The sequence below is a fragment of the Paraphaeosphaeria sporulosa genome (assembly GCF_001642045.1).
Source record: "Paraphaeosphaeria sporulosa strain AP3s5-JAC2a unplaced genomic scaffold CC84scaffold_7, whole genome shotgun sequence".
NCBI classification, from domain to species: domain Eukaryota; kingdom Fungi; phylum Ascomycota; class Dothideomycetes; order Pleosporales; family Didymosphaeriaceae; genus Paraphaeosphaeria; species Paraphaeosphaeria sporulosa.
In genome coordinates, this window is record NW_017253366.1 from 1,436,942 (window position 1) to 1,458,689 (window position 21,748).

Sequence of the window (21,748 nt, forward strand, 5' to 3'; positions counted from 1 at the left end):
AGTCAGCGTGGAAGGATGCTCCTCCCCAAGCACCCTCTTTCTCGTCTCCATCACTTGCACAAACAGCTCTTCGGCCTCGTCATATCGTCCGTCAGTGTGCAATGCCATAGCGTATTTCCATGCTAGGTCTATCCTATCTCCCTGCTCTTCTTTAAGGACCTCATGAGATATAGCATACCTAGCATGGGGAAGTAATCGTCTCCATTTGCTTCGATTTCCGTGATTATTGTCTGGGAACACTCTAAGTAGCCGTGCAATGGCGTGTTGACTCCATTGGCCCAGCTTCTCTTGCCTTTGGAGCCATCCCCGTAGAGCACTATGTACTAACTGGTGGAGGTCAAGTGCAGACTCGGCAGGCCGCCTGGTAACAAGCCAGTAGCTGTTTAGAATTCTTATCGCAGCTTCCCTTTCTCGAGGGGAGGGTGCATCTAGAAGATCGAGCGGGATGTCTTTTCGGTCTACTGAGGCCGCAAGAAACAGATATTCTGCCGCTAGTGGATCACTACCGCGGATCTGGTCCATTGAGATGAAAAGTGTGGTGGCTACAGGGCCTGTTGTGCCATATTCTTGTAGCCTGCCCTCTGATGGTATAAAGCTAAGCTCGCGAGCTTCCTCCTTGTGCCTAAGCAACTGTAATCGGTAGTGTCCTAGCGTAGTGTTTCTAGTGTTGATGTACGCTGCTGCTTGAACAATTGCTAGGGGAAGATATAATAACTCTTGCAGCAAAAGTCTCGCCTCCTGTTGCTCACTTTCCAAAACTTGAGTCTTTAAATAGTTCTGCAACGTCCTTCTCGCTATATCAGGTGTCATTTCCCCAAGCTCTACAATCTTCTGTAGTTCTAGTCTCTCAGTTATGTCGCTGTTGGTGGTTGTGAAGATGATAGAACATAGTTTGGACTGTGGCAGGTAATCGATCAAGTTGGCGGCCTTTGTTGTGGGTATATTTCTGGAACCTAGGTCTATGCGATCCACGTTGTCGAAAATGAGCAACCACTGCTGTGAAGCCTTTCTACGTATATGATCTTTTACCAACTGCCTGATATCTGCCTTCTCATCTGCCCAGCCAGGAATGTCAAGCTTTTGCGCAATACTTGTATATGACCGATAGAGACTGTCTGCGTCGCTTGCATCAATCCAGAAGACCGAGCAGTTCTTGTTCTTTTGTCTTGTCTGGTACGCAAGCTCGAGCGCCAGCCGTGACTTGCCTGTCCCCGCTGGTCCGGTTATTGCCATCATTGTGGTTTGCTTGCCCGTGAAGAGACTTGCTTCCAGTTCAGCAAGCTGTGGCTCCCGGCCAACAAAATGGTCGTTCTGGGAAAATGGGATGATGGATGGAGCGGCATCGGCTGCTTCCACCTCAAATTCGAGTCTTCTCCGCGCGTGCTCCTTTCCCTCGCCATAGGAAGTAGACATAAAGATGTTGAGAAGTCCGAGAAGACAATATACCTCATCTTCTTCTTCAGTTGTCCGGCGATTTTTGGCCCATCCCATTCGCTCATGTATAGTAAACTCGTCTAATAGGCAGTTCTGCAGGGCCTTGACCGGGATGCGAGTAATCTCGTGTATACACTGCTCGAGAGACCGTTTATCGCCTATCCGCCGTCCTTCGGAAGAAAAGAACTCGACCGATGCTGGAGCAATAAGCTCCTGAAGTGTCCAGCCCCGAGCGAACCATTCGCTCGCCCGAAAGGATGCCTCTAAGGCAGGCTCTTGGCGTATGTCGGCTGCAATAGGTACTGAAACGTCTGGTAGGAATACATAGCATCTTGCTGCATCTCTGTACCAACGAAACATCGAGTTGATTGCTTTTGAGAGCTCGCGAAGATTCCATTTATCAATGCAGCATGTGTCAACCCAGAAGTACTGAAGCTGGTCTTGAGCCGCCTGTTCTGCGCAGAACTTGATCTTTTGATAACCCTCCTTCTCTTTGTAGGTGTTCCCTCCGAGATCTTCAAAGAGAATTTCAGAATCTCCCCATCTGTGTGAAAGGATAGCATAGGGTGGAATGGCCTTCCCGCTGAAGTCGGTCAAGACGAGTCTCTTAGAACGATTGAAGTGAAGAAGCCGCATCGTTACCACATCATTTCTCGGTCGAGGAAGCAGTAAACACAGAAAATCCAGGGCAAGGCGCTGTTAGGAACTGGCTAAGATGGGTGGATATGGATTGTGAGAGAAAGCGCGGTCGATGAATTATGATGGCCGAGTATGGGTTGCGAGGGCGGCCTCAACGTGCTCAGCCCCGCCCGGCTGACTTGCTCAGGCGAGCGCTCCCAGTTACGGCTGGAGGTTGCGGACCTGAGGCGCCCAACAGGACGGGCTCGCCTCTTATCGATATCACTCCACCCGGCCGCTACAATAGGATGCTAAGCCTGCAAGGCTTATTTCCTCGATGCAGCATCAATTAAGTTGAATAAGCAAGCAGATGAAATTTATTGAACTGCTTGCGCATGTTTGCAGGCGGACACGAGACAAGAGCGCTCGCCTGAGCTCGTCGAGCCGCCCCCGTGCACAGCCTTGGGAGGCCGCCCTCGCAACCTATACTCGGCCTTCATAATGCCTAGCAAGAGACAGGTGTGGCAAGCAGATTGTCTCTAAAGCGGCAGGCTCGACGTAGCACAGAAACAGCATAGCTAAAAAACCACAGTTCGCTTAGAAATCAGTGTAAGGTGCAGTCTATGTGAGATGGTACTTCGAGTTGCCACAGCTAGCAGGGAGGATGGCCGACCCGCACCGGCCAGGGGCTTGTGAGGTGGCGAATATACAAGAGGTGAGCCGGTCGATGGGGAAGCAGAGTTTGATCGCAAGACTGCGAGGCATACGTCGGCCCAAAGACTTTGCACAGCCACAGGTTCAACTGCCACATCTCCGCTTGGTGGCTAGTAGCCGTCAGATTACATTACGATTATGTGATACTTCTGTGCTAGGTAGAATAGGTGCTCGTCCCGATCAGAGGTACCCTCTGGGATGGCGGCTCTGTATGAATTGAGCGCGCCTCACAACCTTACGTCTAGTTTTCACTTCTTACTTTTACTATTACACTTGCAGACCTGTATAAGGGAAATTTATTAGCTACAATAGCAGTATTAGCGTGGTAGTAGTCTATATAAGGCGAGGGTTGCTTTCACTATTGAGATAAGCTCTCTTCAAATTAGGTGGGCGGGCGCCCATGCAAACGTAATTTTGTATTAGAAAATTTACGAGGACTTGGGAGTTGCCTGGGGATATTATAAATTAGGAGTATCACAAAAATTACGGCGTGTGCAAGCTCACTGTTGCTGCGAAGTCAAAGTACCGATGAATTGTTCCGTTACGGTGGTTGTTCCGTTACGGGTGGATGGACGTTAACTACTGCATGCTTGACTTTGACTGTTTTACTCTCGGTTTACAAGGGCAAACAGAACCAGTCTCATCGTGTACTGATAATGTTGAACAGAGTATTATGAACTATCAAGGAGAAATTCTCGAATCTCCATATAGCCACGCCTTCTGGTCATAGTACTTCTATCAAAGTTCCTCACTGAATGCCTTGGGCGACAAGCTGATTGAGAATGTCTCTCAAGCGTAAATTCTCGGTTTCATGCCTACAGGAGTTGCCAAACAAGGTTCAAAAGTCTCTGGAGGACACTCAGGCTCGTTATGGCGCGTTAGAGGAAGGCTCAATGCTACAAACAGACGAGTATGCCTCCAAGAACAAGCTGATACATGATCCAGACCAGCCAGATACCCTCAAAGAGGCGCTTGAAACCGCTACGATGGAGCAGAATTTGCAACCAGAAGAGGAGGTTCCCATGAATCCGAAACGTCTTGACCCGAAAGTAGCCGAGATGGCCGAACGATGGGAAGAATTGGTCTTCATCGTCTTTGCAAAAGAGAACTTCCGACAGAATTTGTCCGCACCAGAAGGTCATTCTACAACCTCTGGTCCGCTCACGAATACGGAGCTTCGAATTGCATACTGCAACAAGTTTAACAAGGAAGTAGGTGCCGAAGCTGCCTTGAAGAGGTACAGGAACGGCAAACAGAAGGTGTACAACGCCTATCCCAAGCATCCGCGCAACATTATGTACGCACCGAAGCAGAACAAGTCTAAGCGTCCTAGGCCCGGAAAGGTAATCAAATCCTTCACTGGGAACAAGGGAGTGGTCAACAGTCCTGTCACCGACATAGGTATTGAACCCGCCGGTGTTGAGCAGTACACGGAACGCGACAAGACCAATACTAATGAGGTCAAAGCTACACAGAACGCCGGCAGTAATCTAATATCTCGAGAGGAACGAGACAAGATTGAAGTGGGGGAGTTGCGTCAATACGTGGAAAGCAGTTGGGCTGTCCCAGAGCATGAACATCAGCCATGGGTAAGGATTTTGCTCGCGAATAGCTGCGAGCGTTTCGTGGGCGCTTGTTCCATTGGTGCAGAAGAACTAAAGTCTTCGCTAGCATACGTCGAACATCGTCAGCATACGAATGTCCAGGAGCTCTGGTTGACTGGCGTGGCACACATCACGCTACAACGCTATATCCAGTGCCTTTCCCCACTGCGCCTCTCTAAGCTCCCACAATGGGATCTTACACTGACACCCCAAGGCTCTGACCCTAGTGCCGCTGTCGCGAGCTGCAAGCGTATCATTTGGGATTTCGAAGCTACACTCGATATCTACGAGCTCGCAACGCAGCTGCGTGATTGCCACGTGCGGAATCTTGTCATGGATCATTGGCGAGAGCAAATGCAAGTGAATAGTACTTACGAAGTGGGCCTCACCGAGATGCAGCTATTGTATGATCGCCTCTCGATGGACGAACCTGCGCTTCAATTTTGGACTCAGGCCCTCCAGGAATTACTGCCAACAGAAGACACCAATATGGATATCGATTTTGTTGATAATCCATCGTCCACCTCTTTCGTGGTCTCAAACCGGCGCAAGGCTGAGAGTGATGAACTATTTCATTATAAGTATCATCGATGTCGCCTTTCTGACCATAACAATGAGGCGTCGTATTCGTTCGATCACTTCTACCAGATCGCACGACGCCTGCTTTTGTCTGAGGGCTGGCAAGAGACTGACCCGCAACTACATATTGTAGAGAAAAAGCTTGAGCTGGAGTTGTTTGACATGTGCTCTTACTTGTAGCGTGGTTCTACCCATATCTGTGGCACCTAGGTATTCTCCATGTTAATGTAAAGTGTGACTATGGTGAGGACCTTCGCACTTTGGGATTCTTGCGCAAAAACCGTAGAGCTTGAGATTCAGTATTGCATTTGTGTGAAGCGAAACACATCTAGACTTAAAGATTTATCTCAACAACAGTAATTTTTGTCTTTCGACTTTGCATTATAGTGTCATATATACATAAGAGATTTACTTTTCTTCGGCTATTGCGGCTCTGGCAAGCGCTCCACCAACTCCAACACCTTGTGATCGTCTATCGCAGCGGCATACCTCATCGCCATGGGATGCACGCATTCTCTGATCTGCATCTCGTATGGACACATTATCCAGCCGATACCGGCCAAAAACGACATCTTATACTCGTTCCTTACTTCCTTGTCCGACACTGACAGCGGCTCGACTCCTAATTTCTCTAACACACGTAGGTAATGCTCGACAACATTCCACTCCTTCGCTCTCCTGTCTTCGGCTGATAAGGCTGCACCGATAAAGTAGGACAGATCGTGGAAAGCGCTGCCGATGTGGATCATTTGCCAGTCAAGGAAGCGCGGTACGTCGGTCACAAGGTATGTGTTGCCTGTATGCGAGTCACCGTGCAGAAGGCATCGGAATCTCGGGTTACGCAAAGCATAGTGCTTCTCCAACACCTTGGTGATACGCTCCTGGTCCTTGAGATAGTCGTGTATTTTTGGTCTATTGGGACCCTTCACCACTGCGTCGTATGTGTTCATCAGGGTGAGGATGGCCTGGTCGTAGTCCGAAGTCAACCACGGGTAATCCGATGCCTGTGTGTGCCATGTCTTCGCGTGTAATGCAGCAAGCTGTTCCACACCAGCGAGGACGCGAGATACAGGCCACGACTCTGCTGGATTGCCAAAGTCGCAGCCTTGTGCGGCTAGATCGTCGAGGATCACAATACCCTGAGTAGAACTGTGCCCTGCCCACCAGAATGCCGGCAGCTTCATGTTGTCTAATTTTGGTGCAACTTGATTGTAAAAGTCGCATTCACGCTGGTAGATCATAACGATCCACGGCATCATCTTGATGAAATCGGGGTCGAAGCCGCCCTTGACGCACAGGCGTACGGGCAATCCTTTGGGATCCTTCTCGTCTTCGAAGGTCACCGCGATGAACACTTTTGTGGCTGTACCAGGGATGGTCCTACCGAGTGCGACCGAAGATACTTTGCGTTTGAGAACTTGGGAGAGCCATTCTGCGGTTATGTCTCCGGGAACAACGGGTAGCCCTGCTGTGGGCGAAATACCGTCTGAATAGACGGTGTTGATCCCCGGCGGGCCATCGCTGACGGGAGCGGCAGCACACTCTTCGTATGAGTCCAAGATGGCAACCATTGTATAAGATCAATTGATGCAAACCTCTCATGAGGCGAGCATGGCCTCCTTTCGGCTGCTTTAGAAGGCCTACTAAAGTGTCTCCCGTTATTGTCTCACGTTTTGTTCTGCCTGCTGATTTGATTATGAGTCGACTGTAATCCTTGTGCCTCTAGAATATACAATATAGTGCCTAGGTGGTGACTGGAGGAGGGCACCCTAATCTGGCGATGCGAGTGGCCCGCCGAGGTCGCCCCTCACCTGGGCATCATATACATGCTTCTATAGTAATCAGATTGCCCGTTGATCCTATCAGCAACCCACTGGAACAAATCACCGTTGCAAGGCCCCTGTAAAATTAATGCTGACTGCTGATCTCTGACTCGTCACAGCGTTGATCAGACTGGTGCAATCGCTCGCCTTTGCTACGCGAGGCGGGGTTTTGGAGCGCATGTGGAAGTAGTAGTCACTGACGACACACCGCTCCCACCCATCAGCCATTCGCCGCAGTAGCATCGCGAAAGAAAGCCGCTAAAAGATAATGCGTGGTTTCAACCGCGAAAACTTAGTGAAAGCCAAACCTACATTAGAAATGAAACGAGAATTCATACAACATCAGCGCTAATTACAGAAGCTTTCTAGCACAAGTAAGCCAGCAAAAATAAAGACTATGTCTGTAATCTATTGGGCCTTGTCCAAATCTTGAGCCTCTTTAAAGAGAAAGGGTATCGGCATGAACGCTACAGCCAAAAAAACCAAGTAAGGATCCGGCCCAGTCGACGCCTGATTTGGGGAACATCTGGGTCGCGAAGAGAGGGAAGCCTGCTCCGAATAAACTCAGCAGGAACGTGTTCGCTGCGATGCTGCTCGCAGCGACCATCAAATATGCGTCCACGAGATAATTGAGCGCTTGCAGGAAGATGGTCAAGATTCCCGCACTCGTCAAGATGCCGGACACAGCTGGTGCAGCCCAACTGATGCTGGAGTAATTCCCTGTCCAGGCAAACCGAAAGAGCCCGATTGGGAAGAGAATAGCACCAATCATCATGGGAAGTAGACGCTGCTCGGGAACTGGAATTCCATGGTTCTCTTTGAGTTTGCGGTTGTACCGTGGCTCGAAGGCGACGACAATGGCGGATCCCAGTAGAACACCAATGATCAGGCCGCTGTACATGAGCGTCGATATGCTAGGCGAAATACCGCGATATTCGGCGAATACAACTGGATAGGCTTCGAGGAAGAGGTAGAGAATGCCGTAGATGAACTAGTTTGTGTCAGCGGCGATATCTGGTTGGTGAACCAGAACACTATTCTTACTGATGTGTATAAAGTCATGAGCAGGACTATCGGCTCAAGAAACAATAGTTTTAATGGCAATGCAAGATGTTTGTTCACTAGTTCTTTGAAGTCGATAATCTCTTCTTCCGACACATGACGGATAGCCCAATTCTGTGTCTCGGCCCGGATGAATTGGGCGCGCTTTTTAAGTATTCTCTTTTGGTAGGTTTCTTCGAGAATCAAGACGTCCGGAAAGGTAGGGAAGGCGCCCATTATGCCTGTGATATACTGCATATATGGTTAGTGAGTGATGCTGTTTGTAAGCGTTCATGTGGCTAAAGCAACATAAATAGAGGTAATGCGATTTTGGAATGAAGTTTTTGCCGCAGTCCCAGGCATTGCGTTAGGTTTCTTATCCAACCAAGAAAAGGCCGATCAGGCTGACTCGTACCAAACTTCTGATGGGATCCAACACACTGCATGATGTTATATGCGGCTCAACCGTTATACATAATTCAGTGGTGCAACAGTGGCATAAAACCTAAGCTGTATCCGAAGCATCCGCATCTAACTTTTGCCCAACGTTTTAATACACCTTGCGGTGGCGAACTTCGATATCAACCTTTGGAGGGAGAAAATTCCGTCCCACCCATCTCTGGCCCGGTCTTTCTGTAAGAGGCTGTATATCGTAATTCATGAATAAATGTGCAAACATGATCTTAAGCTCATGTGCAACAAAGAAGCGACCAGGACTGGCATGGTTGTTAGTCGAGATTATTAAATGATTCTGTGCACTTTTGGACTCACCAGGCGTGCCTTCCGTGTCCAAAAGCTTGATTTGCGAGACCAGTGGTGACTATGCCGCTTTGCCTTAACTTCAGCACATCCACGCTTGCCTTCTCATCTTCGCCCATGGAGTCAAACTGTTCTCGATCTCTTGAAAATCGGAAAGCATCGTACGCATCTTCCTTTGCATACAACTCTTCGTCATGAGCGACCGGGAGCCAAGCGCAAGACAATAGACATCCACGCGGATAGTGAATGCCCTCGGGGCTTGTGATACCCTCTTTTGCGATGACCTTTTTGCTTATGAGGCTCATAGCCATGGTAGAATATCGTTGAGATTCGCGAATTGCTGAGTCGAGCTTGTACATACGCGACAAACCGTTCTTCGTCCACTGCTTACCATCCTCGTTGTAGATCCGAGTAGCTTCTTCGCGCAGTGCTTCCACAACACTTGGATCTGCACTCAAGATATCGATGAGCGCACTGTGTGCTGTTATGGCTGTCGTGTGGATGCTCGCGAAATTAAGCGGGCAGATTCGCATCGCAATACGACTCGGCTGCAGTTCGTCGTTTCGTCCCTCATCCATTGCTGTACGAATCGTCCACGTAATGAAATCGTTCGGTGCTTTCCAATCGACGTATGCTGGATCGCCTGCCTCTTTCTTTCGGAAATCTTCCAGCCGCTTCTTGATGATTGGCAAGGTATACTTGCGTGTCCGCCAGTAATGGTACTTGGGGCCTAGGCTGTAGATGGGGCCGACAAGAGGGTGCAGACTTCGCGGTATCATTGGAAGGAAGATTAAACCAAGCACAACATCAGTGGTGAAGCCCATCATGTTCTTGAGGAAATCTGGGTTCCTGCATACTGATTTCCCTACCAACATCCGGTTGGTGATCTTCGGGATGATGCTCATGAAGAACCCATCCATCAAATCGACCTTTTTGAAATGCTCTGTATCGGTACCGCACACATCTGCGACGTTGAAACTGACTTCGTCGACCATCTCTGGTATGATAGCGTTCAAATTACGCGCTAGGTTCTTATGTACGATGCGCTCGTGATATGGGTCCTTCAAGATCGCTGATGATATAAAAGCATAGTCGCCATTCAACGTGTCGTAGTGCGCGGAACTTGTACTCAGCACGTGGTCGGGCTGGTCTAACATCCACTGCATCTGCGACCGTGGGATTGAGACCTCGGTTGGCATACCAAGCATTGATGGAAGCACGAAGGCACGGCCCTGTTTGTGGTACTTCCGATAACCGTCATGTAGCCAGTCGCGGCTTTTGGAGAAGCCGTCAAAGGTGTTCTTCAAGGCGGCAGACCAGGACTTGCCGTGGCCGACCCAAGGCAAAGAGTCGGGATACTTTGGCGCGCGCAGGAAGCTGAGAGCGATGGTGATTGCGAGATACGTCAGAGCCGTGGCAAACACATTGAACACCGTAAGCCGCTCAATGACAGAGCTCCCCGAATGATGCTCCATGGTGGCAGGCGACGCTTCGACGCGTCGAAAATGCGTCAGTCGACCTTGTGAGAGGGCAAATGGAGGTTGGAGATCGATGTGCGAAGGGTTGGGCGCCGTGTCCTGTTTCTAGCTTCCGTCTTTAGAGGTCCTTCGGACGGATCGTCTGACAACCGAGGTGGTTAGCGTCGCGGCTAAAATCCCAATCTCGCGTTGATCCAACGATTGGGGTTAACAGAGGCGCACTGCTGTAGCTCTTGTTGGCCAAACAGTGCATTCGGATAGTGAGCAACCCGCCGTCGCAGGCGCAGATGTCAGCGAGATAATGTACGACCCCGCTGACGCATGCTCTAACCTCTACTTCGAAAGAGGACGTGAGTTTCCGCCATGGTGGTAGTTACGAGCGACATTATCGAAATGTACTAAACATATGTCGCATTTTATTGCAATGCGGGAGGCGGCGCCGGGGCTTTGTTCGTGCATTGTATGTGCTTCGTGCACACATGTAGTTGTCAATTTCGCATTCCCACTGAGGTACATTTTCCTCTAGTTGGCGCTTACTGTATAATCAGTGTTGCGACCCGAGTTCTTTCCTCTCTTGGATTTTACCTGTGCTGCGATGCCTTTCTCAGGTGGAGTGCAGGTCAGGATTGTAAAAGTTCTGGCTCTGCACTGCGCCAGACCATTCCGATAGTTCCCCACAGCGATCCACATACAAATTTGCCCCACCTCGAGTACGCGTATCGCTAAGCATCGCTTTAGCGTATTTGGATTTTCTCAACTTACGTGGCATATTGTTTTGTTAATTTTAAAAATTTCCATCAAATCCGAAATCGAGCTTGACCTCGTAGGATTTCCTGTCGCTTCCTTGGTGTAGTCGGTTATCACGTCGGTCTCATATCACATCAGTTGCATATGACTGCTCTCAGCAGCAGATATCCGAAGGTCGCCAGTTCGAATCTGGCAGGGAGCAAGTTTTTGCAATGTTTTTATGATTTCTAATGCAACATCAGCAGTAAAGATGCGCAACGCGTTTCTTTTGTCTTGGACTCGTCTTGGGCAGCGCAGTACGTAAAGCTGGAAAAACCATTGCGTGTACGTCGAGGGGCACTGCTTGCCCGGACTTACAACATGACATCTCCACTTGCATGCATCCCATTAATGCCCCGCCATGTGGCATAGCGAGGCCTCGCTTGTTTTTCACGACTGTGTCCAGGTGCTTCCGGTTCCTGTCTCACATAGCTGCGTTCAACGCGCGTCACGATCGACACGGCTGTCGCAAAGCACGACGGCGCATCTGAAACCTACCTCACACACTCCACGCATCGACGTAGCAACGCATATCCTTGACCCCCGCACACGCTACAGATGTCACTGTCCATTGCAGTTTGACAGTTGCGCGATCCCGTCAATGAGTTCAGCTTCGTGGAATAGGCCGTGGATACCCTTCCGTGCCTTTCGCGTTGTTCTCAAGCTTGCCCTGCAGTGGCCTCGGCGGACGATCGTGCGCTGCGCACGAGAATCGCTCTCCGAGAATCGCTCCCCCGCAGTCTTTGTGCTATCCGGTGCACGCCCATAGCTCCGTTTCTAAGGTTTGCGTTTGCAATGCCAATATCCTGCGCCCACTTCAAACCTGGACCCTACCTAGCAGCATCTCCTTGCTTGGCACAATGCCTGGGCTTTCTGGCCGCAACTCGTCTGCATCACCTGCAGCTGATGGATTTTGCGTTTGTGATTACTAGGGGGCATAAGAACTGGCCACGACTCGTTTCACGGTTGAACTCAATTTAGGTTCGATCGGAAGGACTAGAGTCATGAGCGCTATCGATATAGTGGGCGATGGCACCTCACCTCGCGTTGCACCCTACTGTGATGCACACTGGTTGTCGTCATGTCGGATAACACCTTTGCGCTGCTGATGTACCCAAGTGGTGACGAGAAGGCGCGACAAGATGTCGCTGTTGGGGCTATTGTCACCATGACCATCCTTGGGAGTGCGTGATCCACAGGAATTGTCTAGCTGCGTCTGCTAACGGTCAACAGTGGCATGTGTTGCCCTACGGATCCATACACGCGCGCGCATTGTCCGGAATATGGGTAACGAAGATTGGACGATGATTGTGGCTGCGGTAAGATAACAGGCTTCTATCGACGTTACCCGGACTGACACGAGTTCCTCGTAGATACTCGCAATGACTCTCGCGATCCAACTACTTATCTCCGTTAAAGTGTTCAAGATGGGATACAGTGGCATGTCTTTGTCAATGGAGCAAGCGGTGGCAAGCTCAAAGGTACGTTCCCCCGCATCGATACTCGGATTTGGACGTAGCTTATACCGGTTAGTTGGGCCTTTCCGTAATTGTGGTGTACAAGTCTACCGTGACCTTAATCAAGGCATCTATTCTAATGATCTATCTACGCCTATGTACGTCCGATATGAATGAAGATCAAGGCCAATGGCAAGCCTAACCTCGCGCAGCGGTCACCAAGACCTTCGAATGGCTTTGCAAGGGAAGCATATATCTGCTCTTCACGTACCAGGCCATCGTCATCATCATAGTACCTCTAGAGTGTATCCCCCTGCGCAAGATGTGGGACTTCAGTGGCACTGTCCCTGGACATTGCATTGATACAGCGACATTTTACTACAGTACGTCTTATACCTCCAGACAAGAGTTACTTTGCTAATGGCTTCAGTCACGTCTGCCTTTCACATCCTAATGGACGTATGGATCCTACTGCTTCCGTACAAGCTCATCTTCTCTATTCCACGCCCTACCCGAGAGAAGTTCGCCGTCTACGCCGTCTTCGGCCTCGGGGCTTTCAGCACCATCTGCTCCGTCATCCGCTTCTACTTCCTCGTTGTCGCGCTCAATAGTATGGATCCTTACTACGACTCGCTTGGCGTCAACGTTTGGAGTGTCATCGAAGTCAACGTCGGAATCATCTGCGCTTCGATGCCCACTCTCCGGCCGCTCCTGTCCAGGGCCCAACGTGTCCGCACGAGGCACGCCTTGAAGATGTCGGAGCAGAGCGATGGGCTATCCATTCCTTGGAGCAGTAAGCGAGGTGGGTTGTTGCAGGTCAAGGAGATGTTCATCACTCTGGGTACCGTTACGGCTGGGACGTTCAAGAGCTCCAGAGATTCTGTCTATGAGGAGGAACAGTGGCGCGACGAGAAGCCGCCTCCGGTACCACCCAAAGATTGGAGGGAACCCCGCCTTTCGTATCCTGATATGGCCCACCAGAAGTTTTGAAAAATGATCATAGATACCAAGGACTGGATCCACCACCTCACCGTTAGTCTGCTCCATACGGTGGCGTTGTGGCACCCCATATCCCCCGCCGATAATATGTGACGCCCTACAGCCGATACGTGGAAGGCGGCAACAGCAGACGAGGCGTGCTACAATGCTTCCGTCGACTGTCCATGGCATTGGGTGATTTTCACAGCACCAGCGCTGGAATGTGTCTGTTTTGGTTCAGAATGGTGACCATCCGCCCTTGGGCCGCTCTATCACGAGCCTACCGTCGTGTCCAGGTGACATTGACATGAATAATGAGTTACAAGATACCATAGGGATTTCGCACGGCGCGACCTATCCGGCGCGTTGCTCCTCACGCGACTTAGCATTCTACTCGGCGTCCGTTATTCTAGTTTATATTTTTATTGTTTGTATCATAGATTTGATACCGCATGGTCAATCGAATACCTTTTTCTACCGCTCCTCCTCCGTTTTTCGTGCGTGATTGCCTTAACTACCGGCCTATTCGTCGTTCGGTGACTCGCCAGCTTTACAGGTGGGCTATGCACAATATGTCTGCGGGTCATTGTCCTGATGCGGCCACAGAGCGGGAAGTCACACAAAGTAGCCAAACGACAGCTCCTGCGCGCGCTGGAGATATTGTACTGTCCACGATGAGTCAGGTCACTGCTCACGCAAAGTTGAAGACGCAAACTCACCGCCGACGCTCCATCTCCGTGCAAACCAGCTCAAAACAACCAAGAAGTTATGCACCTCTTCAGCATTGGGCGCATCCTCATTGGTGTACTGCTTGGTCTCAAGCACGGCAATAGCAGCGCGGATGACGCAGCACACTCCAGCAAATGGCAGGTACGGTAAATCTTCCTCTTTCTTAATCTTTTGTATCATTACATGTACCATGTCCCAAGCCATGCGCCGAGAGTACTGCAACGCCATGAGCGCCTTCGCAGCGACTGATCCAGAAGTAGATGTGCCCTGGGCCTTAAGTTGTTCGATCTGAGTCTGCTGGAGGAGTAAGTGAGAGCTACCATACGTTAGACTCATCTTCGCAACCGGTGACAAGGCTTGTTACTGACCAGAATGCCATGGCTATCGCGTCGCAGTGGAGCCAGGTGTGCGGCTGTGGCTTGTCCACCAGCTTCTTGATAACCAAGGCTACTGCAGCATCGACCTTGTCGTAAGTGTCTGCGGCGCCCACGCCGAGCTGGGCAGCGTGGGAATACTCCGAGACGCGACCGGATTCGAGCGCCACAATCGCTCTGATGTGGACTTTGCGTGGCGAGCTTGCATACGGCGTGGGTGACGGAGCTGGTATGACTGGCTCTATCTTGCTTGCGATGTATATGCTGAGGGTTTGTCTCGACGGACAGACTAAGGGAAGTGACTCAAGGATACTTGACAAAGGTATCATGCGATCTAGCATAATGATGGCTGCGTTGAGCGACGATACCACTTCCTCATTGCAGGGATCGCGGTCCGGCTTCCGCAGACTGAGTTTAATCAGGTCAAACAAAGCGGCACAAGTGCTCAGCGTAACGAAAGCCTGCTTGGGCAATCCGTGAGCACACTCGTATACCGCCGTAAGCATGCCTGCCCGGAACAAATCCAATGAGACGTCCCCGGCGGCTTGACCGATTGCCAGTAGCTGTTTTATTGTCGTATACAAGATATTGGTGTTGACATGCTCGGCATGCGAGCATGGTCGCCTGCTCAGTATGAACACACACAGTAACTGTAACGGGCTCGGCATCAGATCTGACGAGCAGTCGTCGTACGCACCGTTCCTCCCTTCTCGGATCAGGTCTTCATCAATCAGAGGACACCATTGATGGATGGAAGTGGCATGCTCTTCCATCATGCCGGAAACTTTGCGCTCCGACAGATCGAGTATGTCAGATACAAGCTCCGAGAGGTTTTCATTGGACCTAGGCTCGCGTTTCGTGCATGCGATGCCAGCATGCAGTAGTTCCTCTTGACCTCGCGTGGTCAGGTCAAAGCCACAATTACCATGTCGGCCGATTGACATCGGGATGCTATCACTTGACAAAGCGGGCTGGAGGGGCGGTACATCCTTGGCCCAGGTGTAATCGCACTGGCGTAGCTTGCTAGGAAAAGAACACAACAATCAGTGACATTTAATCAGACTGGCGCTGAAGGACGTACACGGTACATCTTGAGCAGCTCGGCAAAGCACGATCACAGCGCTGTTTGCGCACCCGGCAGTAGTTGCAGGTGTTGGCGCCCTTCTGTGTCACCGGGATCATGGTGTGTTGATGTTCTCGAACGATGAAGGGACAGCACATATGCTGGGGGCGGCCGATGCAGCTGTCATTCGGAAGTTGGCCTCTGGCAGTGGTGAGGGAAGGCTGAATGTGCATCGGCTCGCTGATTAGTAGAGCGATGCCGTCGGCATATGGTTATTAGCCAGCTACCTTGCCGAATATGGACAAAATGAGCACTTAGCGGCGGCCGATGCAGTGTCCATGAATAGGAAAGGAGTAATCATTCTATCTTTTTTTTGACTCGCAGCTGCGACAAATGGTCTCGTAAAACTTGCGCTGCTCTTGGACATTTCGGAGAATGAGGTCACCGCAAAAGTTTGTCATGAACCAATTTAGTACTAAATGCTAAAAGCGCAGTCACTTCCGCTACTCTGTACCGATTTTGCACATGACCGCCCAGAACCCACCATTGCTATTGCCATCACTACCTAGCCAACATTACGCCACTCTCTACAAAGCTGTGTAGCCGGCTTGGCCAAGACCGGTCATTATATGATCACACATCAGGAAAGGGATTCACCGCCATCCTCACCTTCAACAAGTCTCCTTTCAAGATCTCTTCCATCCTTCCCTCCAGCTCATCAACATCCCAGTTCGAACTGACATACCTCCCCGCAAGCCACTCCCTCCTCTTTCCGGCCAACCAAACCAACGAATCGCCCGCTATCTCCGGGGTATCGATCAAACCCGCATGATACATCTGGGGCAAATGCAACGCCAATTCAGTCTTCACACCACCCGGGTGCACGGAAATAGCTACTACACCGTCATTTGTTCCAGTCCCATGCTCCAACTCCATGATCTCGGTGAAGCGCAGCAGCGCGAGCTTGCTGGTGGCGTACGATGAGGAACAAACGCCTATCATGTGTGCAGCGATGGAGGAGACATTCAGCAAGACCTTATGCGAGGAGGCGCGGAGCAGGGGAAGAAAAGAACGGGTGACTAGGTACGGGCCTTGCATGTTGACGGCATATTCGTACCACCACTCGTCCGGGTCCGTCTCCATCAAAGGCACGTAGTCGGACAGGTATCCGGCGTTGTTGATGAGGACGTCTACCCGGCCACCGAACGCTTCTGAAGTTTGCGTTGCGGCTGCCTCGACGCTTGCGCGGTTTGTAACGTCGAGGCTGAGGCTGAGGATCTTGGGCTCTGGGTGGCCTGCGGACTTTGCTGCCACTTTCACCGCTTCGACAACGTCGGTGAGAGAGGATCGGGCACCCAAGGACAAACCAGCAGCCCCGGCTTTAGCGAAGCTAACGGCTGCTGCTTTGCCAACGCCTTTGGAGGCTCCAGTGATGAATATGTATTTGCCCTTGAGATCGGCCTTGGTAGGTTCGATCGCTGGGTAGGTGTCGTGATGTATGGTAGGAACATAGTCCAATCCTATGATTTCAGCAGGGCAAGATTGCAGTGGTACATGGAAAAGTACGAACCAAAGCTCTTGTATTTCTGGCCTGGGTCGTCCGACATAGCTGCGAGGACTGTTATGATTCGACTGGAAAGTTGAGAAGTTGGTTCCCAGCCATTACGACGAACGCTTGTATACCCCGTAAGCGGGGCGTATGTATGTCTGCAACCTCTGCATAAGCGACCCCCATCCTGCCCTGCCCAGTCACACCGCCTCGGCACTTGTTACTTTCCGTGCGCATATACGTCAGGTGGACGAATTTTCTACCCACTGAGTCCATGAATGGTAAACATCATTAGCGCGAACAATTCAGACCGCGCCTGTAAGTCTAAACTCGTGCGGCAGAGAACATCCCCTTGGCATATCCCACTGTCCTGGCCCTACCACTTGGTAGCTCACACTCATCCCCTCAACTCCTCTCCACTCAACCTACCTCCGTCATCCCCCTCCATCCCCACCCCGCAACAACCCAGCTCATCACCAACCTCCCCGCCGCCTTCCCGCGCATCCTCTCACCCTCTCCCCAATAACCATCAAAAGCGTATCCACAGTACCGTACTTCAGACGAGACGTCCATATCAAGACGCCCAAGGCAAAAGTGCGCCTGTCGTGGAAAAGAAAGATGGACTGCGCGTCGGGCGATGCGGCGAGGCGCTCCGACAACCCGAATTCGCGCATGCACCAGGGCGCATTTATAGGTGCGGCGCCACCGCCTAGGGTCATGGTTGTGCCTAGGAAAATGGTGGGGAGGTGGTGGAGGGCGAGGGATGACATACTGGGATGAGGGATCAGAGATTGGCTACGCGTGGGAGGAAGATAATTAAGGCGGAAGCTACCGCGACGAGGGTTATGTTCATGTGTTGACGGAGGATGGATGGAGGCTTACGCTTGGCGAGCTAGAGAAGTCGAGGATTATCTCCACTTAAGCGGAGTGAGATGCTGGAGTGGCATACCACAAGATCTGACTGATCTGGGTGCGCAGGTCGGTAGCCTCTGATTCCACGACCGACCCTGAGATGCGTGGAATAAGCAGCAAAATCGAATAGATACATCTGCAAACCGAAGAGCAACCCTCTTGAATGTACATGTGCAAATTCCCGGCCAAACCCGTGGCGAAACAAAGAGGTATCTTTATGCAAAAACCCAGAAGCCAGCCCATCCCACATATCCCGGAACTCCAGTGTCGCACAAGTGCAAGAGGAAAAGTATACACAATGAACTTGAAGGCATCAACCTTCGGGCGCTTCAGTGCCTGGATCATCAGGAAGGCCCAAGCCAAACCCGTTCTCACCGAAATACAACATGTCATGAGGCAGATATTCGAGATCCCACGGCATCATGTCGGCGCCGAGCACAGACATGTCCACCTCTTGTGAGTCGATCACCATGTCACTAAATGTTTGATCCACTGGGGGAGCGAACGTCGCAAAATTCGGCGAGAAGTTTACTTGTGAGGCTTGCTGTTGTTGAGGGGAGAGAGTGCTGTTCGTCGGTATAGACATGGAGCTCCGAGTAAATGACGTCGGTTGCACAGGAAGGCGAGAACTGTTTGGCGAAGACGCTGAGTACGGAGAATGCAGGTTGAGGAGGAGATCGGCATCTGAGACTAGAACAGGGTCTGATGCCGAGGCTGTGTTGATGTTGGTGGCTGGCGGTGGCGGCATTGCGCTCGAGTCAAAGGAGAAGAACGGCGCAGAATGTTTCAATGGAGTCGGCTCGAACTTGGTAGCATCACTCGACAACGTGGATGTAAAGGGTGGTCGGCCATTTGCAACGGGTGTCGGCTTTGGCTGCAACGGTCTGCCGTCGCGAGTCTTGCCGTTCTCTGAAGTATACATGACGGCCACATTCGTAGAGGGTGAGTTCATAGTGCCTGTTAGTGACCAGCCGATCGCTAAATACGCGTCAGTGCTTGTCTACGTCAGGCTGCTATCAACCTACCTTGACTGGTGTTCATGGGAGACCCAGATATGGGAGTCCTGGCCCCCTTCCGTATCGCAGCTGAGACCTTGACGGCATCCACATCTATGTTTTGCGTTGTCAGATAAGTTCCCCAGCTCAGCTTACGTCGCCAGCCTGGGCTCGTAAAGGAGGGTTCTGGTCTGGGTGCTTCCAGGGCACTTTCCATTTCCTCTCTTGTGTAAAGCAAAGGGTCACCAACACCCTTGGCTTTCTGGTCCAGAACGGTAAGGATGTATTTGACGCCTGCCCAGTAGGTCTCGAGCGATTGCATAGCACGATAGCAACATTGGTAGTTCTGATTAGCCGCGGACGCAAGTAACGTATGCTTAGCGGCCTGACTCTGCTCGCGCTTGATCGTTTGCGCATTGCCATTCGGGACCAGCGGCTTGTCGAAGCTCATGTGATCCAGTGAGATGACCTTAGACTCGAAAGGGTTTTTGGCCTCAGCCGCGCTGGGGGTAAGAGGACGAGAAGATGGATGTGAGCTGGCTGAGTGCAGAGCAGTCTCCTTGAGGAAAGCACAGGCAGCGATGTATATGGGTTGACTATCAAGATTAGCACGTTATTTCCCAAAGCACATTCTTGATAAGGATACCTGGTGAATGGGTTCCCGACGCCAGTCTTGGTGTCGATTAGATCCGTAAAAGAGAGAATGTCAGCCACAGTCTTTGCTGAAGACATTGACAAATCCCTGCTGTTTGAGGAAAGGGGCTGTGCATTGCCCTCAAAAGTCTTCAACAAGGTCGGTTGGTGCAGCAGAACAATGCAAGTGTGGAACCAACAGTGAAGAAGAAGAAAGTTGGTTCCTTGATTCAGCTTCACATAGTGCTGGAAATTCAGAGCGTTGAAGTGAAGTCTGGGCGACAGATTTTGATAGATGTCCGTCAAGTGGTACTCCATCGTGTCGAGCTGAGACCGAAGGTCTGAGGTGATATCCGATCGATCTTTGATACTGTTCAACACATCTGTAACCCTGCCGTATAGATGCACGATGCGTATCAGAGCCGGGAACGGTAAGGGCCAACCCGATGTTGGATCTACTTCGTTGAGAGAAGGAAACGAAATCTCAATGTCCCGATCTCGCAAAGTGACAGGGCGCCCAGTTCCAGACGAGACAACTCGGTCCAGGAAGAATATGGCCCAAAACGTATCCAGTCGCTCTTGTTCAACAGCACGCTGCTCCTGCTCTTCGGGCACAGTACTCTCTTTGCGGCGGGCTTCCGAAATGTGCTGAGATGAGCCACGAGTCACAGTGGGGTCGGTCCTAACGGACTTTGGTGTTGGGCCTTCACGTCCTTCGTACTTGAGTCCCTGAAGAGTCTGCATTCCTAAGTCTTGAGCCATTCGGATGGCGATACCGAGATACATCCACAATCCACTGTCGCGATTCGCACCGAATTCGTCGTAGGCCAAGAGTACGGCAGCTTGAACAACTGCAACATTGGGGCAAGAGAAGCTGCAGATCAAAGCAAGTAAGCCCGTGCATTATGAATGACACAGATCAAGGGGCGACTCACGTATCAGGTATAGCAGACTTGGCACGTTGTGCAAAGGCTTGCCCATATTCTGGAGGATGGATCTTGGATGGCTCGTGTTCATCTCTCATTGCTCCAGAGCCTCCAGTCAATAGCGGGTTGTTGGAAAATCGCGCTGCAAGCGCACAAACAGCATCTACAAGAATAGCGTCGACTTGCTTTTCCTCGAGGTCACGCATGAAACGGTCCTTCTGGAGAAAGGGAAAGTTACAACCAAGGTGGGCGAAGAAGGTCTTGCACAGATGGGTGATGAGTGGACTGGGAGACATGGAAGAGGTGTCATATACGGGTATCTCAGTTGGCGTCCGGGATTCAGCCGGCGGTGGCGAGCCGACTGAGGGCATCCCCGGCGAAGACTCCACTGGGTCTGAGGTTGTGTGGCCGGTGCCGTGCTGCTTGCCTCTCACCTTGACGACCATCTGCTTGAAGCCGGGCATGATGGCCGTGGGACCAAAGTAACGGAAATATGGCATACGATTGCGCGTGCTCAGCGTCAAGGCGGTGTTGTTGTGCTCTTCATCGTGGCGACGCGGGCGACGGGGCGGCGAGAAATCCGAGTTGTAGGACGGCGTTGAGGACGCGTGAGAAAGCTGGGGTCGGGAGGGCTGCTGTGGCGCGGCTTCCTGTTTGATCTTGAGGGCAGGAGCAGCGTTGGACGTGCTTTCCCTGCGCGCGACCTTCTTCCCATCCTTGGCCACTTCGGTCGGGCTCGCATCATCGCCATAACCGGCACACTGGTGTTTGTTCTGGGCGCATGTCCCGCAGATGGGCCGTTCGCCTAGACGGACTTGTTAGCACGTTTGCACATGGACAAGAGCGCAAGACCAGCGCACCAGAGCATCGCGTCTTCTTGCGCCGGCAGGTCAAACAGGCCGAGTTGATCCTGCGGCGCTTCGCGTAGGGGCCCTCGTGGTTGGTCACAAAGCGAATGGGCCGAGGTTGGGGCGCAATCGCAGAGGCGGTTGCGGGCGCGGGATTCATGAACGAGGTCGTTGTGGTGCTGGTGCAAGCTGCACCGAGCCCACCTGGAACAGTGGGGAGAGGGTGGGGAAGGCCGACGCGACGAGATCAGTTGCGGGGGCAGTGGGAGCACTCTCGGCGATCAGACTGGGCAGGCTGCGGAGGCCTGTTGGCATCGTCGCGCGAGGGCTCGAGGGGGTCGGCGCGGCGAAGCAGGCGCTGTGGTTGTGAATGCGTGCCGTCTCATCTGGTGACTGACTGGCTGGCCATGCCTTAGTGCTCTGGCACCAAGCTTGCATCGCGTACACC

At 51.6% G+C, this 21,748-nt stretch overlaps 9 protein-coding genes and 1 non-coding gene across 10 annotated transcripts; 4 read left to right on the forward strand and 6 right to left on the reverse strand.

The window, feature by feature from the left end:
* Nucleotides 1-3,437: 3,437 nt before the first annotated feature.
* Nucleotides 3,438-5,239, forward strand: CC84DRAFT_1249335 (uncharacterized protein). The gene has a single exon (XM_018184282.1). The coding sequence runs from the start codon at nucleotides 3,549-3,551 to the stop codon at nucleotides 5,127-5,129; it is 1,581 nt and encodes a 526-aa protein (XP_018034283.1). The 5' UTR covers nucleotides 3,438-3,548; the 3' UTR covers nucleotides 5,130-5,239.
* Nucleotides 5,240-5,371: 132 nt separating this feature from the next.
* CC84DRAFT_1249337 (uncharacterized protein) lies at nucleotides 5,372-6,520 on the reverse strand (the record flags this gene model as incomplete). The annotated part of the gene is made up of 1 exon (XM_018184283.1): nucleotides 5,372-6,520. The coding sequence occupies one exon, from the start codon at nucleotides 6,518-6,520 to the stop codon at nucleotides 5,372-5,374; it is 1,149 nt and encodes a 382-aa protein (XP_018034284.1).
* A 593-nt stretch (nucleotides 6,521-7,113) lies between these two features.
* On the reverse strand, nucleotides 7,114-8,217 carry CC84DRAFT_873795 (MFS general substrate transporter). The gene is made up of 2 exons (XM_018187744.1): nucleotides 7,817-8,217; nucleotides 7,114-7,763 (listed from the first exon to the last, which is right to left on the reverse strand). Exons 1-2 carry the CDS (start codon nucleotides 8,069-8,071, stop codon nucleotides 7,212-7,214), a joined length of 807 nt encoding a protein of 268 aa, XP_018034285.1. The 5' UTR covers nucleotides 8,072-8,217; the 3' UTR covers nucleotides 7,114-7,211.
* Nucleotides 8,218-8,363: 146 nt separating this feature from the next.
* Nucleotides 8,364-10,047, reverse strand: CC84DRAFT_1188457 (cytochrome P450; the record flags this gene model as incomplete). The annotated part of the gene is made up of 2 exons (XM_018180993.1): nucleotides 8,364-8,529; nucleotides 8,585-10,047. 2 exons carry the CDS (start codon nucleotides 10,045-10,047, stop codon nucleotides 8,364-8,366), a joined length of 1,629 nt encoding a protein of 542 aa, XP_018034286.1.
* An 841-nt stretch (nucleotides 10,048-10,888) lies between these two features.
* CC84DRAFT_t66 lies at nucleotides 10,889-10,999 on the forward strand. The gene has a single exon. It is a non-coding gene; the product is annotated as a tRNA-Met (tRNA).
* Nucleotides 11,000-11,941: 942 nt separating this feature from the next.
* Nucleotides 11,942-13,269, forward strand: CC84DRAFT_1149671 (uncharacterized protein; the record flags this gene model as incomplete). Its single annotated transcript, XM_018176681.1, has 6 exons — nucleotides 11,942-12,020; nucleotides 12,070-12,155; nucleotides 12,210-12,317; nucleotides 12,370-12,451; nucleotides 12,506-12,676; nucleotides 12,724-13,269. Coding segments are annotated over 6 exons (1,068 nt in total), but the record flags the coding sequence as incomplete, so codon positions are not given.
* Nucleotides 13,270-13,494: 225 nt separating this feature from the next.
* Nucleotides 13,495-15,789, reverse strand: CC84DRAFT_1249344 (uncharacterized protein). Its single transcript, XM_018184284.1, has 3 exons — nucleotides 15,456-15,789; nucleotides 14,369-15,397; nucleotides 13,495-14,316 (listed from the first exon to the last, which is right to left on the reverse strand). Exons 1-3 carry the CDS (start codon nucleotides 15,668-15,670, stop codon nucleotides 13,956-13,958), a joined length of 1,605 nt encoding a protein of 534 aa, XP_018034288.1. The 5' UTR covers nucleotides 15,671-15,789; the 3' UTR covers nucleotides 13,495-13,955.
* Nucleotides 15,790-15,966: 177 nt separating this feature from the next.
* On the reverse strand, nucleotides 15,967-17,044 carry CC84DRAFT_1249348 (oxidoreductase-like protein; the record flags this gene model as incomplete). Its single annotated transcript, XM_018184285.1, has 2 exons — nucleotides 15,967-16,957; nucleotides 17,008-17,044. The coding sequence occupies 2 exons, from the start codon at nucleotides 17,042-17,044 to the stop codon at nucleotides 16,071-16,073; spliced, it is 924 nt and encodes a 307-aa protein (XP_018034289.1). The 3' UTR covers nucleotides 15,967-16,070.
* CC84DRAFT_873838 (uncharacterized protein) lies at nucleotides 16,974-17,789 on the forward strand. Its single transcript, XM_018187745.1, has one exon. The coding sequence runs from the start codon at nucleotides 17,265-17,267 to the stop codon at nucleotides 17,697-17,699; it is 435 nt and encodes a 144-aa protein (XP_018034290.1). The 5' UTR covers nucleotides 16,974-17,264; the 3' UTR covers nucleotides 17,700-17,789.
* Nucleotides 17,790-17,872: 83 nt separating this feature from the next.
* CC84DRAFT_1260970 (uncharacterized protein) lies at nucleotides 17,873-21,698 on the reverse strand. The gene is made up of 5 exons (XM_018185028.1): nucleotides 21,313-21,698; nucleotides 20,462-21,257; nucleotides 19,540-20,400; nucleotides 18,924-19,489; nucleotides 17,873-18,876 (listed from the first exon to the last, which is right to left on the reverse strand). Exons 1-5 carry the CDS (start codon nucleotides 21,458-21,460, stop codon nucleotides 18,212-18,214), a joined length of 3,036 nt encoding a protein of 1,011 aa, XP_018034291.1. The 5' UTR covers nucleotides 21,461-21,698; the 3' UTR covers nucleotides 17,873-18,211.
* Nucleotides 21,699-21,748: the final 50 nt, after the last annotated feature.

What these genes read in the sequence shown, in the direction of transcription:
- CC84DRAFT_1249335 (XM_018184282.1), top strand. Translation starts at nt 3,549, where the DNA reads ATGTCTCTCAAGCGTAAATTCTCGGTTTCATGCCTACAGGAGTTGCCA.
- CC84DRAFT_873795 (XM_018187744.1), bottom strand. Translation starts at nt 8,071, where the DNA reads ATGCAGTATATCACAGGCATAATGGGCGCCTTCCCTACCTTTCCGGAC. An exon ending in TCATGACTTTATACACATCA is followed by an intron (nt 7,764 to 7,816) that starts GTAAGAATAGTG and finishes GACACAAACTAG; the next exon opens with TTCATCTACGGCATTCTCTA.
- CC84DRAFT_1249344 (XM_018184284.1), bottom strand. Translation starts at nt 15,670, where the DNA reads ATGCACATTCAGCCTTCCCTCACCACTGCCAGAGGCCAACTTCCGAAT. An exon ending in AGCTGCTCAAGATGTACCGT is followed by an intron (nt 15,398 to 15,455) that starts GTACGTCCTTCA and finishes TTCTTTTCCTAG; the next exon opens with CAAGCTACGCCAGTGCGATT. An exon ending in GCGATAGCCATGGCATTCTG is followed by an intron (nt 14,317 to 14,368) that starts GTCAGTAACAAG and finishes AACGTATGGTAG; the next exon opens with CTCTCACTTACTCCTCCAGC.
- CC84DRAFT_873838 (XM_018187745.1), top strand. Translation starts at nt 17,265, where the DNA reads ATGGTAAACATCATTAGCGCGAACAATTCAGACCGCGCCTGTAAGTCT.
- CC84DRAFT_1260970 (XM_018185028.1), bottom strand. Translation starts at nt 21,460, where the DNA reads ATGAATCCCGCGCCCGCAACCGCCTCTGCGATTGCGCCCCAACCTCGG. An exon ending in CAAGAAGACGCGATGCTCTG is followed by an intron (nt 21,258 to 21,312) that starts GTGCGCTGGTCT and finishes AAGTCCGTCTAG; the next exon opens with GCGAACGGCCCATCTGCGGG. An exon ending in GTCGGGAACCCATTCACCAG is followed by an intron (nt 19,490 to 19,539) that starts GTATCCTTATCA and finishes TAATCTTGATAG; the next exon opens with TCAACCCATATACATCGCTG.